The following is a 15,872-nucleotide window of genomic DNA, read 5'->3' on the forward strand; positions in this document are numbered from 1 at the left end:
ATATAAAATGTAATAAGTCAATAAATATATAAATAATGTTCATGTAAATGTTCTTTGTTTGCTTTCGTAATTTATTGGCTGTGGAAATTAAAGCCTAGCAATGTTTTAGTAAATTGTGACCACGTTAAATACAAATTCAGTAATACTAATTCATTCAATTCAATTCAAGTTTATTTGTATAGCGCTTTTTACAATACAAATCGTTACAAAGCAACTTTACAGAAAATTATGTTTCTACAATATTTAGTAGTAGCTAGTAGTTTGTGCACGTTTGACAGGATTTTAGAAAAATAAAAAAAAATAATAATAATACAAGACGTAGTCAGCTAGACGATGAACTATCAATATTATTAATTAATAGTAATTATATGATGCAGTCACACATGTAGCAATAATTGTTAGTTCTGTTTGTTGATTCAAGGTTAGGATCATCTGGGGTCCTCTGAGGGTCAGCATCATCTCTTCTCAGGTGTTCTGGATCCAGACTGCAGCTTGTGTAAATCCTAGTTACCACGGGATGTAAATCCCGTGGCAAAACATAGAAACAAAATAGAGACATCATTAGCATAGCTGCTGATCCAACAAAGTAAAATTAGTTTAACCCAAGCTAAAGAATAAAAATGCAGATGCAACTACACTCACAATTTAAGAGATACATTATTTGTATGCTTGGCGAAAGAGATGCGTTTTTAATCTGGATTTAAACAGAGAGAGTGTGTCTGAACCCCGAACATTATCAGGAAGGCTATTCCAGAGTTTGGGAGCCAAATGTGAGAAAGCTCTACCTCCTTTAGTGGACTTTGCTATCCTAGGAACTACCAAAAGTCCAGCGTTTTGTGACCTTAGGGTGCGTGATGGGTTGTAGCGTGGTAGAAGGCTAGTTAGGTACACAGGAGCTAAACCATTTAGGGCCTTATAGGTAAGTAATGATAATTTGTAACTGATACGGAACTTAATAGGTAGCCAGTGCAGAGACTGTAAAATTGGGGTAATATGATCATATTTTCTTGACCTGGTAAGGACTCTAGCTGCTGCATTTTGTACTACCTGTAGCTTGTTTATTGAAGAAGCAGGACAACCACCTAGAAGTGCATTACAATAGTCCAGTCTAGAGGTCATAAATGCATGAACTAGCTTTTCTGCATCAGAAACAGATAACATGTTTCGTAGCTTGGCAATGTTTCTAAGATGGAAGAATGCAGTTTTTGTAACATTGGAAATATGATTTTCAAAAGACAAATTGCTGTCCAATATAACACCCAGATTTCTGACTGTAGAGGAAGTAACAGTACATCTGTCTAGCTGCAGATTGTAATCTACAAGATTCTGTGTGGTGTTTTTTGGTCCAATAATTAATATCTCTGTCTTATCTGAATTTAATTGGAGAAAATGATGTGTCATCCAATCTTTTACATTTTTAACACACTCTGTTAGCTTAGATAATTGGGAAGTTTCATCTGGTCTCGTTGAGATATATAGCTGAGTATCATCAGCATAACAGTGGAAGCTAATTCCATATTTTCTAATAATATTAACAAGGGGCAACATGTATATTGAAAATAGAAGAGGACCTAGGAGGGATCCTTGTGGCACTCCATATTTTACTGATGATAAATGAGATGACACCCCATTTAAGTAAACAAAATGGTAGCGATCGGACAGGTAGGATCTAAACCATCTTAGAGCCTGCCCTTTAATACCTGTATAGTTTTGTAATCGATCTATGAGTATGTCATGATCTATGGTGTCGAACGCAGCACTAAGATCAAGTAAGACTAGAAATGAGATGCAGCCTTGATCTGACGCAAGGAGCAGGTCATTTGTAATTTTAACAAGTGCAGTTTCTGTGCTATGCTGGGGCCTAAAACCTGACTGAAATTCTTCATTCAGATCATTTTTATGCAGGAAGGTGCTCAATTGAGCAGACACAACTTTTTCTAAAATTTTAGACATAAATGGAAGATTTGAAATAGGCCTATAATTTGCCAGTACACTAGGATCTAGTTTTGGTTTCTTAATAAGAGGCTTGATAACCGCCAGCTTGAATGGTTTTGGGACGTGACCTAAAGATAACGACGAGTTAATGATATTGAGAAGCGGTTCTTCGGCTACAGGTAACAGCTCTTTTAGTAATTTAGGGGGTACAGGATCTAATAAACATGTTGTTGGTTTAGATACAGTGATAAGTTTATTTAGCTCTTCCTGTCCTATATTTGTAAAGCACTGCAGTTTATCTTTGGGTGTGATGGATGAAACTGAAGTGTTAGACGCTGTAGAATCTACATTCGCTATTGTATTTCTAATGTTATATATTTTATCAGTGAAGAAATTCATAAAGTCATTACTATTTAACGTTGGTGGAATATTTGAATCAGGTGGCGTCTGGTAATTTGTTAATTTAGCCACTGTGCTAAATAAAAACCTTGGATTGTTTTGCTTATTTTCAATGAGTTTGTGGATATGCTCTGCCCTAGCAGTTTTTAGAGCCTGTCTATAGCTGGACATACTGTTTTTCCATGCAATTCTAAAAACTTCCAAGTTAGTTTTTCTCCATTTGCGTTCAAGACTATGAGTTACTTTCTTGAGAGAGTGAGTATTACTGTTATACCATGGCACAGTACGTTTTTCTCTAACCTTTTTCAATTTGATGGGGGCAACAGCTTCTAATGTATTAGAGAAAATAGTGCCCATGTTGTCAGTAATTTCGTCTAATTCATGTGTATTTTTGGGTACAAATAGCAGTTGAGATAGATCAGGCAGGTTATTTGCGAATCTGTCTTTGGTGGCTGGAACAATAGTTCTGCCCAGACGGTAACGCTGAGACATATAGTTAATATCAGTTATACGCAGCATGCACGATACAAGGAAATGGTCTGTAATATCATCACTTTGGGGTACAATATCTATAGCAGTAAGATCGATTCCATGCGATATAATTAGATCTAGTGTATGATTAAAACGATGAGTGGGCCCGGTGACATTTTGCTTGACTCCAAAGGAGTTTATTAGGTCAGTAAACGCAAGTCCTAATGTATCATTTGCATTATCAACGTGAATATTAAAATCTCCCATGATTAGCGCCTTATCAACTGTAACTAGAAGGTCTGAGAGGAAATCTGCAAATTCTTTTAGGAATTCTGTATACGGCCCTGGTGGTCTATACACAGTAGCCAGAGCAAGAGATACATTAGATTTCTTTTGCATGTCTGACAGTGTAACATTTAGCAGAAGTATTTCAAAAGAGTTAAACCTGTATCCTGTTTTCTGGGTAACATTGAGAATATCACTATATATTGTTGCGACACCTCCGCTGCGACCAGTCTGACGGGGCTCATGCTTATAACAGTAGTTTGGTGGAGTAGACTCATTTAGACCAAAATAATCATTTGGTTTTAGCCAGGTTTCAGTCAAGCAGAGTACATCAAAACTATTATCTGTGATCATTTCATTTACAATAACTGCTTTGGGTGTGAGTGATCTAATATTTATGAGCCCAAACTTTAAAAATTGTTTTTGTTCATTTACTTTACATTTTTCTGGTTTAATTACGATAAGATTTTTTCTAGATCCTACATTATATTTTGACCTCACTATTCGAGGAACAGACAGTCTTAATAGTTTTTACAGCGCAAGTACTTTTATCATTTAAGCGGGTGGAACAAAACTCATCATAATAGTTATTAGAGAATTGTCTTACTAGTCACATGGAGCGAAGTGTCCTGGAGATGTTGTCAGAGAGAAGCTCCGCTCCGATTTTGCTGGGGTGTAATCCATCAGCGCGAAACAGCCTAGGACGCTCCCAGAAAAGATTCCAGTTATTAACAAATAGCAGTTTCTGTTCTTTACACCATGACAACAACCATTCATTTAAAGCAAAAAGTCTACTGAACCTTTCGTGTCCTCGTCGATACGTGGGCAGTGGTCCTGACACGACGATCGTCGCTGCGGGCGTCGTGCTGCGAACCGTCTCGATCAGGCTGCTGAAGTCCCTCTTCAGCGTCTCCGTCTGCCGCAGCGTGGTGTCGTTAACCCCGGCGTGAAGCACGCCCGCTCTGGGGCTCTCGTCGGCCTTCAGGATCGCAGGTATCTGCGCAGAAACATCGAGAACACGAGCACCAGGCAAACAATGAGTGTGCACTTTACCTTCGGCTAACGTAGCACTTACGTGTCGGACGATGGAGTCTCCGATGATCACAGCGTCGCGTCCTGTCTCGCGGAGGGGAGCGAAGCGGTTCCGGATGGAGATGTCGAAGGCAGGAGGGGGAGAAAAAATGTTTATGCCACTAAAAATTGTTTATGCCATATGACCCATATCTAAAAAGACAGGTCTGTGATATGTATAGTTTATTATTCTATACTAAACTTTAGGCTTCTGGAGTTGGCTCACCCTACACCTATGTCTGAGTGAGAGATTACTTCTCCGGGTGCACACTCCGTGTCCAGACCAGGTAAACTGACCCACACGGTGACATGATAATGACACATGGTTTTTAGCTCAAATCTCACTAAACTGTATTTTTCAGGCTGGGAAGTCAATGCTCAAGCAAGTTGAAGAACAAACAAACTATATCAGAAAGGTGATTGGCCTTTTTAACTGAACAACATGGACCCATTCTTGGTGAAAGTGACGTAACCCATACTCAGAATTCGTGCTCTGCATTTAACCCATCCGAAGTGCACACACACAGAGCAGTGAACACAGACACACACAGTGAACACACATCCGGAGCAGTGGGCAGCCATTTATGCTGCGGCGCCCGGGGAGCAGTTGGGGGTTCGATGCCTTGCTCAAGGGCAAGGCGGGCGTACACGGTGCGAATTCGGATGGTCGGAAGATCGTATGTCCACGCACACGGCACGAGTGAGTTTATCTGAAAATCGTACGGACGAGATGATATACGACACGATTTTACAACCTGCGAATTCCAGAAGCAATCGCACGAAGTTGATAGACGCGTTCGACTTGAAGCACCGCTGCACGCACAGAAGGTATGACATTAAAGTACCACGAGAGCGCTAAGAGAGCACACATATGCAATGCATTCGAATCGCTCTCGCGGTACTTTGATGCCATACAGGTGATGTCATTCTGTGCAGCGCTGCTTCAAGTGGAACGCGCCTAATATAGCTGCTCTCCCTCTCCCATAACTGCATATACAACACGTACATGTTATTTTTCAGCAATAGGAAACCGGGACGTTTGGTCACCCTGTGTGTGTGTGTTCTTGTAGGTTTATAAATATCTGAAATAGGTATTACAATCCTAAACATGGTTTGTGAGGACAATTCCTGTGCCCTGGTAAACCAAATGGCTTTAAAAAATACTATACGGTGTTTAATAGAAATTTTAAACATGCATTTTCCGTAATGGATAGAGGTAGTGCATGTATTAGAATACCGTTACGTCTATGGAGAGTCCCTGTAAACTACATAATGCATGTGTGAGAGAGTGCGCGCGCGAGAGAGATAGAACTAAAAGCATGTTACACGTTGCTAGAAACATACAGCGCTCGCTGTTCCTGTCAGACTTCAGCGAGTTTATCCTCCTGGTCAATAGTCCACATTCGCCGTGGCACTGGCGTCTTCGTCTTTCTTCTTCTGTGGTTTTCCTAGTTCGTGATTGGTCAACTTCAGATAAATCAACAAATCGGCTCGTTCAACCGCGCACACGTCACGAATTCAAACCGATAGCTCACGAACTTTTTAGACATGTTTAAAAATGATCGGGAGGTCGGGAAGTGCTCGTGAGCCATTCTGCTCGGCTCGTAATTCATCGCAAATGATACGAGCCGCGACCATACGAGCATACTCAATTTCCACAAGATTGAAAAAAATCGCATGCGAACTCGTACGACAGCAAAAATCGCACCGTGTACGCCCGCCTTAAGTTGTGGTATTGCCGATTCGTTTAATGTGTACATGTCTGTCTAGTAAAAAGGACATGCGTCACACACTGTGTGTCACTGGCAGTGGCATGCTCACACAGAGTTCTCAACAGATCACTGTTATGAAAACAACCACTGTCAATACAGTTGTAGTTACTTGTTTTTGTCATAAGAGAGTTAATCTTCAACGTGGATGGTTTTTCATAAATAGCATTTGAGTATGTCAGTGTTTGGAAAAAATCTTTGAAACTGTAATGTAATTTTGTGTAATGTATCTGTAATCTAGTTCTCCTTCAGTGAAGCTGAGCTAATCTATTGAAAAGGTTTTAGTTCGGTACTTACTACATTTAACAGTTAAAATAGTGTTTTTTTACATTTAAACCAAGTGATGACAAATGTATTTTTTCAGTCATCTGGCACACAAGACCAATGCAGTAAACTAGAAAATGTATATAAATTTGATTAGAAACAACACACTTGAACTCTTAAAACATAAGGATGAACAGGAGAAGTTTACTAATTATTTCGTTAAAAAAAGATGTCAATGCTGCAAAGAGACATTAATTGGTGAATAGTTTTTCATCATGAGCCATTCAGACCAAAGCAGCATATTAGAATGAGCTTCTTTCTTTTTTTTTAAGAATAATAAAATATTTTTTTTGCATATAAAAAAAAATTAAAAAATAATATATATATATATATTATATATAAGAGAATACACTAAACCACTACTGAAAAAAAACCGATTCAAATAAATACAAATGCAAGTGATTGAAATACTCTAAGAAATAAAAAGAATGAGCTTTTTGTGACACTGTAAACTGGATTAACGGCTGCTGAAAATTACATTTTAAAAATATATTACAATAGGAAACGGATATTTTAAATCATAAAAATATTTCACAATATTACTGTTTTACTATGTTTTTAAATCAAATCAAAGCAGCCTTGGTGAGCACAAGAGACTTCTTTAAGTACTGTTAAAAGTGTTACTTGTAGTTGGTTACTCCACAACACTGGTGGGTGTTCATAGGTCTGTGAGTCTGGGCAAAGATCTGAGTAAACATTAAAATTGTAAACAGTTTGAGGGTCTCATTGGGGCTTGATGGAATCTTTCCCTTGTCTTTCTATTCATCCGTGAATCCCAGTCCCACTATGTGCCGTGAACACAGTGTTCTAAACCCGATGACGATCACAACTGTTTCACACAAACACTGTACTTTATGTCATTTCTGGATCTGATCCAAGTCATTACATACCTGTATGTGTAATAGTGTTCCCATCACATAGCTGAAAGGACACTATGAACATCTGCAGAACACTCTTGTGAGACTGCTGTGTAACACACAGATGTCATATGAACACACAGCTCATGTCAATAAAGTGTTAACATGCTCAGTGTGACTCATTCGCTTTAATTAGCATTAATCCTCATATTCCTTAACCGGATCTGTTAAGCTTTAATGCTGTTTGTAGTCCTAATCCAGTGTTTGAGTATTTTTATTCCACAATGATAAGATTAACATGTCTTATGTTTTGTAACTGTGTTTGTTTTTTTAGATCTCTCTTAGGTACGATGCCTTCAGCCAGCCGCTGTCATTGGCCAGGGTCATTTCTTGGCTGGACTGTGATAGTGAGAGTTCATCTTAATTTATTCCCAGCTTAATCACTTGAAAGCAGAGTCGACTGGGGGTTGGTTTGTGTAGCCACACACTTTAAGAATGTCTGGTATTTGTTAACATTTATTAACTAGCGTTGGACAACAAGGCGTCCGTAGGCTACTGTCACGTCTCTGTCCGTATATAACACTCACATACAAATGCTTGTGTTTTCCTAATTTGAAAGACACTTTGTAAATGTAAATGTAAATGTAAATAAAGGTATTTACTGATAAGTGCCATGGAAAAAAAAGAAGGGTCTTTTTTTCACACACTTTTTTTCACACACAATTTTTATCCATGTCATTAACACACTTCTTGGTGTATTTTGAGAACTCCCTCTCGTGGGCTGCTAAATGCTCTCTTAAGAGCAGAAAATTGACTCTGAAAATAAGATGATGGTGTGCCAGAACTGTATCAAACTGCGGTAAAATCAAGTTAGCTTGCTGTTAGATTATTTGTTTCAGAAAGACAGGATGTTGCCCTATTATTCACCTTATATGTATGGGGGTCTTTATCATGATGTCAGAAGAAGTTGAATTGCATAATGTATAGCCCAAAGTGTGAGACGCAAGTGTGAATTTACTTTTCTCATACAGATGATTCATCTTGAATGAGCTATTTCAGTCAGTGTCAGTGAGAGAGATCTGACTAGACCATTAACCCAAGGCAATGCATCTCTAACCCTCTAGGGCTTGAGGATTGACGACTGAGTAACTGAAAACCTGGAAGCTGCTTTACCTTTACAGCTTTGAACTGTTAACACTACATGCAGACTTGATCTGTAACTTTAAGAACAGGTTTTTATGGCATCACAATACATTTTTTTTGTCTTCACTCCCCTTTCTTTCCATTATTATATAATGTTATATGACATATAGTACACAGCATGCCGAGAAGATGCTTAGATACTAATGTCAAAGGATCTGAGGAGCTAACACAAATAAATATGGTGCATTCAATCCTAAAACTGTCCTATATATTTCAAAATCCACATATGTATGTGTGTGTGAGCATCTTCTAGAAGACAGCTTATCATCTATTCGATGTAAACTCAAGTTTACCAGTCTACTAAAAAACTGTATAATGTCTGGGTTGTGTACTGTTTCAAAAGTTTACTGTTCTGAGTTTAAAATGATGTTTCCACATTTACCTGTCATGTGTCTGTGACTTTTCTCTCTCCTGGACAGCTTTTTCCCTCACTGGAAAGAAAACCTCACTAAATAGAAACATAAAAACACTGGCTCCCTGTTTGCCTTTCTGGCCCAGACTTATATGGCTTTGTTTGACCGTTATTGCGGTAAAATGTTGTGGTTTGTTGCTGATTTCGTTAGCTTATGCATTCGGCAGTGAAGCGTAGACATATTAGGTTTTTCTGTATTTACACTGGAAGTGTAGCCAGTCTGCTCAATAATGTTTTAAGAATGGTCCATTAGGGGGAGACATTGGTCTTTTTTGAACACATGAAAAGCTTCCTGTGTGTGTGTTTGTATGAGAGAGAGGGGGTTGATTTGTTGGCAGTGGAGGGGTCCTGGGACGGTGGCCAGATCACACCGGCTGCAGTTGACTTTAGAAATGAAACATCTCCAGGGAGCTGATGAGCCTAGAGAAACTCACTGCTGGTGGACATGTGGAGCATGTTAGCACGGTGACACTGGCAGCACGCTCCATGCAGACAGGAAGTTCAGAAGACCCCAAAGGACATAAATTTTGAGGATAGTACTGAGGAGTAGAGCTGTATAAATGTAACAATGTATGTACAAGAAGTTGTGGTATATTGTGCATAGTCACAACTAAAGACATTGATAAGCGTGATGGTACATAATTTATTAATTTTATAAAAACATTTTAATAAGATTGTCCTTGATGTTTAATTTTGTGTAGGTTCAGTTGGCCCTTGTTCTTACTGCATCCCATGATATTTTTCTCCAGCAGAGCAAATAAATTAACTTTACAGTAGAGGTCTGTATGAGAAAAAGAAAGAAAATCAGTCAAAATCAACTCCATTTGTGTTTGTTCCTATACTAGTTTAGTTGGTTTCATAGTATCTGATTAAATGCACACCATTATTCTCCTGAAATGTGTGTGTGTGTGTGTACAGTGCCTGGGCCTCTTTCTTTTTCTTGTGGGTTGTACTCAGTGTTTGAGATGGGGCTGGGTAGCAGCGGAGGCTCTTTGTAGTGGTTAGCTTCAGAGGTTTTCTTCCCTCTGTTTGTTTCACAGATGTGCCCTGAGTGAACTTCAACCCAAATGAATTCAAACACAACATGGGCTACACATTGAATTAGCTATCTTTATTCACTTAGCTTTTAAAGGGTGCAAAAACTATTGAATCATCCACAAAGCTCTGAACTGCTGAAGATGAGTCCACACAACTAAAACATACATTTAGCTGTGTTGTTTTTAAAGAAAGAGCCTTTTCCTCCTGTCACAATGCTCCCTTTCCCTTGACTGAAGCGTACAGCAAACCTGAAGTGTTGTGGCAACTTCAGTATGTCATTTCCTTACTTCACCCAGTTAAATTCCTCCTGCTTGCCACCTAAGCAGCTTCAGCTTTTCACACTGACCTCTAAAACAAGAAGCCATTTCTGTTCTTTTATTTCTTGATTGGGAAAGGGAAATATCCCTGTGTGCTTCAGTACATCTGCTGAGGAACAAAAGACTGTCAGAGGTTCCTTTTCACATCACACCCTTTCAGTAATGATGCTACCGAAACATGGTTTATACATCATCTGCAGGTGCACCAACCCATCCTGACTTAAACCATTTGAATGTCCTATTATGTAACTAAGCATTGGTAAAATGCTGAGTAATTAGCATTAGCAGCATAACTGGAGAAAAACAGGGATGATGGCAGTTATGCAAACCACTTGTCAAGGGTCCAGAGCTCTCATTCACGCTGTAATAAATGCCATCAACTACATTTTGTATTTGCTTCTTTTAATTTCCACATCTTCTGGACAATTTTCTATGGTGGCTTTTTCTTATTGTCACTGTATAATAGCTCAGCTGCTTCTTCAGTACAGTTAAGTGTGAACGATGTAAGTGAGAGCAGAGACACCCTCTCACACACTTTTATTTGTGTTATAGCTGTTTTGATTGTTGCTTGGCCTCAAGGTCTACATTCAGTTTGTTTTTTGGTTTTCTAATCATTGTTGTGATAATTGTGTTCAGATGCGTGCTTCATTCTGCATCTGATAGCCCTTGTTAGTAAGAAATTATGCTTTATTCTTACTGTTGACCTAGAACAATTATATATTGTTATTATAATTATAGTAATTATAGTTCGCGTGCATGTCAGACTGGTTTTGTAACATGCAGGGCTTTATAATTTCTTTTTTCTCTTTGAGCAATTGAATATTTCCATGGTTTAACTCCACCATCCGCTCAGGTCAAATAGGATACAAGTTATGTAGAATACAGTATTCTGCTTGTTATAACTTTGTGTCATTCAGCTCCCTATATGTGTACAATTCTACAGTCCTTACGAATGCAAAAAACTTTCATGGACATATGGTAGATTGAGTTTCACAGAGCCAAGAGCCTTGTGTCTATCTTGTTTTCACAAATCACTCCTCTTGAGCCCACATTTTGCAGTCTATTTTTCTTTCTATCTCCCAAGACTTAAGGAAAGTAATGAATCGCATCTCTGTGTTTCCTATTTTGTGTCCTTGTGTCACCAAAAAGAGACTATGGAGCGAGAAGATTTGCAAGTTGTGGTGCATCATCATTATCTACATTATCTCCTGTATTACTTATTATTAATTAGTTGTCTGACATTCTTAATTTCCAATAGGAACTCATCCGAGTCACACAGAGTCATGCAGATTTTGAATGAAGAATGAAAAAAGAAAAAAAATGTAATTGAAAAATGTAAACCTGTAGACCACTAAAAAGTCTGTAAGTGTACATCCTGTTTGCTCTGATGCATTGTTTTTTACTCAGTGCAGTGAGAGGAATCCTTCAAGTACTCTGAAATTGAACTGTGGCATTTTAAATAATTGAGCATATATTAAAGATTTATACCCTGCTAACATGCATAAGCCACTTTATGAAATATACATTTCAGTGGAAGTGATTCTTTGTAGAAAATAAAATGTATCTTGTCTAATAAATGTATTACCTGACAGGTGAAATGGTCGATAAAACACTGCTTGGCAATCAAGATGCCTAATTGTCTTGGATTTATGAAGCTGGATACCATCATTATGAGGCAGACTGCAGTTACTCAGACAAAGCACTGTTCTCAGAGAAGACGGATGGACCCTTTGTTTTCTATAGTTGCTGTTCATATATTCCAGCTGAGGCAGCATGCAGACACATATTCCTGAAACAGTCAACAAAAGAAAACCAACAGGAATAACAACAATAACAAAAGAGAAAGAAAAAGAAAGAAAGAAAGAAAGAAAGAAACATTTCTAGAATTACACAAATGTTACGGCAAAATGCTAAAAATAATGTTACAAATACATTAGAAAAACAATTGGGCAAAAAACTAAAAAATACGAGGGATTATACTCTTTGTTTTGTAATAGACCCAGTATGGGTCAAGATGAGGGTCAAAACCTTATAGAACTGCTCAAAATCTTTTTTTTTCACCGCTTTAAGCTTTAGAAAATGTTGATTGTCAAGTAGGCCACTAGTAATTCCGTGTCGGCAGGAATTGTGGGTGGGGGGAGTGCATGTACAGTTCTCTCTCCACCTTCAATACCACGACTTAGGTGCCCTTGAGCAAGGCATTAAACCCCCAACTGCTCCCTGGGCGCTGCAGCATAAATGGCTGCCCACTGCTCCAGGTGTGTGTTCACAGTGTGTGTGTGTTCACTGCTCTGTGTGTGTGCACTTCGGATGGGTTAAATGCAGAGCACAAATTCTGAGTATGGGTCACCATACTTGGCTGAATGTCACGTCACTTTCACTTTCACTTGTTGATCTTATTTTTGGCTATGGTATTTGCATTTTTTAATCCTCTTTTCACAGTTTGATTTGGGTGATATATTTGTGGTTTTGAAGCAATACATATTAATAATTAAACTGCCCAAATTAAACCACAAGTTATAAATTTTGCCTAAATTATCTTCACTTAAAAACTGCTGATGTTGTAGTAGCCGCTAGCTAATAGTATAAATTCCCATGATAATCCCATAAATTAAATAATAATAAGTTGTTTTAAACTTTCCAACATAAATTGTCAAGTAAAGTCACCTTAATTTGAATAGTGTTTTATACAATAGTAATTGTGTCAAAGCAGCTGTACGGTGTTACACAGGAAAATATTTTATCAATAATGCAAGAACACATTGTCAAAAAGTCATTTTTCCAGATTAAGTCAGTTCATTGATGAAAGGGTGATGTCATCATCCAGTTCAGCTCTCTTTTAGTAGTGTCTGTGCAATCTGTCAAGCGTCCCCAACTAAGCAAGCCAAAGGCGACAGTGGCAAGGAACCAAAACTCCAAAAAACACTTTTTCTTTCATTGTCTTTCATCAGTTTTTTTCTGTAAATTCTTACCTGAGTGTGGTAATATCTGTGAAGAATCTTATATTGAATGAACTTCCCCCTTGCTTCTTTTATATATTTACCACACCCCACCAAGATGCTGGACCATTTTTCTGAGTCAATTTCTTTGCCAATATCCCTCTGCTATATGGTCCTAAATTTCCCAAGTCACTATATCTGAAAGAGTTTTCCGTTTTATATAATTTTGAGGATTTATGAGATTCTTGTGTTTTTTTTTTAAGTAACTTATGATAGGATTACCAACTTTAGACAATATACAATTACGTAACGGTAGAAACTTCCAAAAGTTTTCTTTTCCTACAAGATTATAAAATTTAATAAAGTTTTCATATGACCGTAACACCCTATCCTCATATAAGTCATCAATCATATACTACCGTGCTGGTGCCAGTACTTCCAGTAAATCATCTTTTTACCAATATGAATTGTTGGGTTAAACCATAATGAAGAATATTTCTGTAATTTGTGAGATAATTTGAATATTTTATGAATTCTAATACAAGCATCTCTAGAATGAACAAGAACAGGGTTTGTGATATTTTTAAGCAAACTGAGAAAATACTTCACTGGGGGTAAAGGGAGAAAATATTTTATATTTCACATTCATCCAGTCAGTTTGATCTTTTTTTTAGCAATTTTTTTCAAAAGCAAATGACAAATGGTCAAATCTACAATCAGGAAAGCCCAGCCCTCCTTTCTCTTTAGGGGCAGTTAACTTGTTTATATTAATTCTTGTCTTTTTCTCTTCCTACAAGGAATGTTTCATTAAATTGTCAAATTGTTTCAAAATGAAATGAGTAATTTTATCGGAAGCATCATTCGTACATAGTTGATTTGGGGGGCTATCACTGCATATAGTAAGAGCTTATGTTCACTCCCCTAATCCAGAAGTGTGCTCGAAATATAAATGCCAGTACCCCCCCCCCCCCCCCCTCAAAATTTAAAAAAAAAAAAGAAATAAATAATAAACAAGAGTGGGCTTAATGAACACCCCTGGCATGTCCCTTTTGGAAGACTAAAAAAGGGGGATACCTTTGGTTACTTTTATAGTATTTGAGCCCATGAAATACAATATTGCCAAAATAAAAATTGACACTCCACCTTGTCAAAGTCTTTCTCTGCGTCAAGAGTAATAGCTGTTATTGGAGTATTTTTGGACTGGTATGTCTAAATTGAATAAAACAATAATCTTACACGGTCAGAGGAAGCTCTATTGTTTATAAAACCCACTTGGGTGAATAATGTTTGGTAACACCTTTTGTAGGCAACTGGCTAACATTTTTGTCAATTTTCAGATTTTTATTGATGAAATTACTTCTATCTCACTTAATGAAATGGATGACTCCATCTCCTCCATCTGATCATGCTGCAATCAAGGAACTTCTTTCATCTCATTTTGAACTAATTTAGTATGTGTTGTAGTAGAGGCCTATACAATTTTTCATAATATTGCTAAAACGTTTTACTTATGTCTTTGGCCACTAAAATATATGTTTTATATCTCCCTGTTGAATCACTGGTATTGTGTTGGAGGTGTTTTTTCTCTCTCTCTCTCAATTGTCTAGCTAGTAATTTCCCTGTTTTTGCTTTCCCTTCATAAAAGTTTGTTTTCGGTCTATACAGTGCATATTCCACCTTTTTATTATAAAACTGGCATTTTAACATACAGTGCTCTTGGTACTAATTGTCTAAAAAAAATTACAAATTGCAATTCCCTATTTTTAATTTCCCTTTCCAACACTTTACCCTAATTACGTTTTTTTTTTTTTTTTTGCAGCCTGAGATATGACTTTAGGTCTACTCTTTTACGCCTTAGAGGCTGTTGTGATTATTTATTTATTTAGCCGTATATTTGTCACGGGGTCTTTTAGTAACTCTTTAAATCCCAATTCTGACTAGACGAGAATATTTTTGAATATTTGTTTATGGAGGGCGTGTAGTTTCTTTCTGTCGCGCCGGTAGTTGTGCTGTAGGTTTATGAGCTGAATGGTGAATGAGCGCGCGGCGCAGATGCAGTAGGCTACAGTCAGTCCACGCGCACTGTGAATGTGATGCCCTTTTGTGGGAAAAGTCCTACAAGAGCACACACACTCACATCAGTACAGAGGGACACAAAGAAGGAAACTGTATATAAGTGGTCCATTATCCTGACGGAATGAGGAGAACATTATTTGAGGGTGTTAGGAAAGTCGTTTTGTTGCTCGTGTAGCAGAGCGTTCATTTACTGGATTCACTCGCTGTTGTTGTGAAGACAGAGAGACGTGAGGCGCGTACAGCAGCTGAGGGAGTTTGAGGAAAGAGCGTTTTATTCCCCAGCCTTTCTGTTTTTTTTTGTTGTCTTCAGCTAAATATGCTTTTATATGCGTGTCTCCCCCTGAACGGTTGTTTCCTGACACATGGAACTGGTCTGTGATGTGAAAACTGATTTTCTGGGATACGCTGTGGATTGCGTTTGGGTGAGTTTTAAAGTCTGGATCGTGTGATTCATATACTCGTCATATTCTTCTTCCCGTCTTACAAAAAAATGTTTCTCAACTCCCAAGACAGATTAATGATTTGAAGAGCAGTGGGAGTGTGAACTTTAAATCAGGAGCCGATATCCTTCTTGGATGATGCCCATAGACAGACTCACAGACATGGAGGAGAAACTTCGTATTTTGGAGGATCTCAATATGATATACATTCGTCAGATTGCCCTGAGTTTAAAGGTAAATGTATTTTCATAACCTAAACATCTTTTAAATTACTTTAAAATACTTCTGGACATCTGAATTATGTCTGGATGATTTTAGCTAGTCTTTTTAGTTAAT

At 37.8% G+C, this 15,872-nt stretch overlaps 1 protein-coding gene and 1 long non-coding RNA gene across 2 annotated transcripts in view; one reads left to right on the forward strand and one right to left on the reverse strand.

Moving 5' to 3' along the window:
• Nucleotides 1-296: 296 nt before the first annotated feature.
• On the reverse strand, nucleotides 297-4,230 carry LOC132130263 (uncharacterized). Its single transcript, XR_009428694.1, has 2 exons — nucleotides 3,698-4,230; nucleotides 297-503 (listed from the first exon to the last, which is right to left on the reverse strand). It is a non-coding gene; the product is annotated as an uncharacterized LOC132130263 (long non-coding RNA).
• A 10,846-nt stretch (nucleotides 4,231-15,076) lies between these two features.
• Nucleotides 15,077-15,872, forward strand: part of LOC132139464 (rhotekin-like) — a 51,322-nt gene continuing 50,526 nt past the window's right edge. Inside the window, exon 1 of the mRNA XM_059547822.1 lies at nucleotides 15,077-15,770. Within this exon, the coding sequence (XP_059403805.1) occupies nucleotides 15,672-15,770 (99 nt within the window). The 5' untranslated portion in view covers nucleotides 15,077-15,671. The remainder of the gene's footprint in view (nucleotides 15,771-15,872) is intronic.

This window comes from Carassius carassius, chromosome 4 (genome assembly GCF_963082965.1).
Source record: "Carassius carassius chromosome 4, fCarCar2.1, whole genome shotgun sequence".
Lineage (NCBI taxonomy): Eukaryota > Metazoa > Chordata > Actinopteri > Cypriniformes > Cyprinidae > Carassius > Carassius carassius.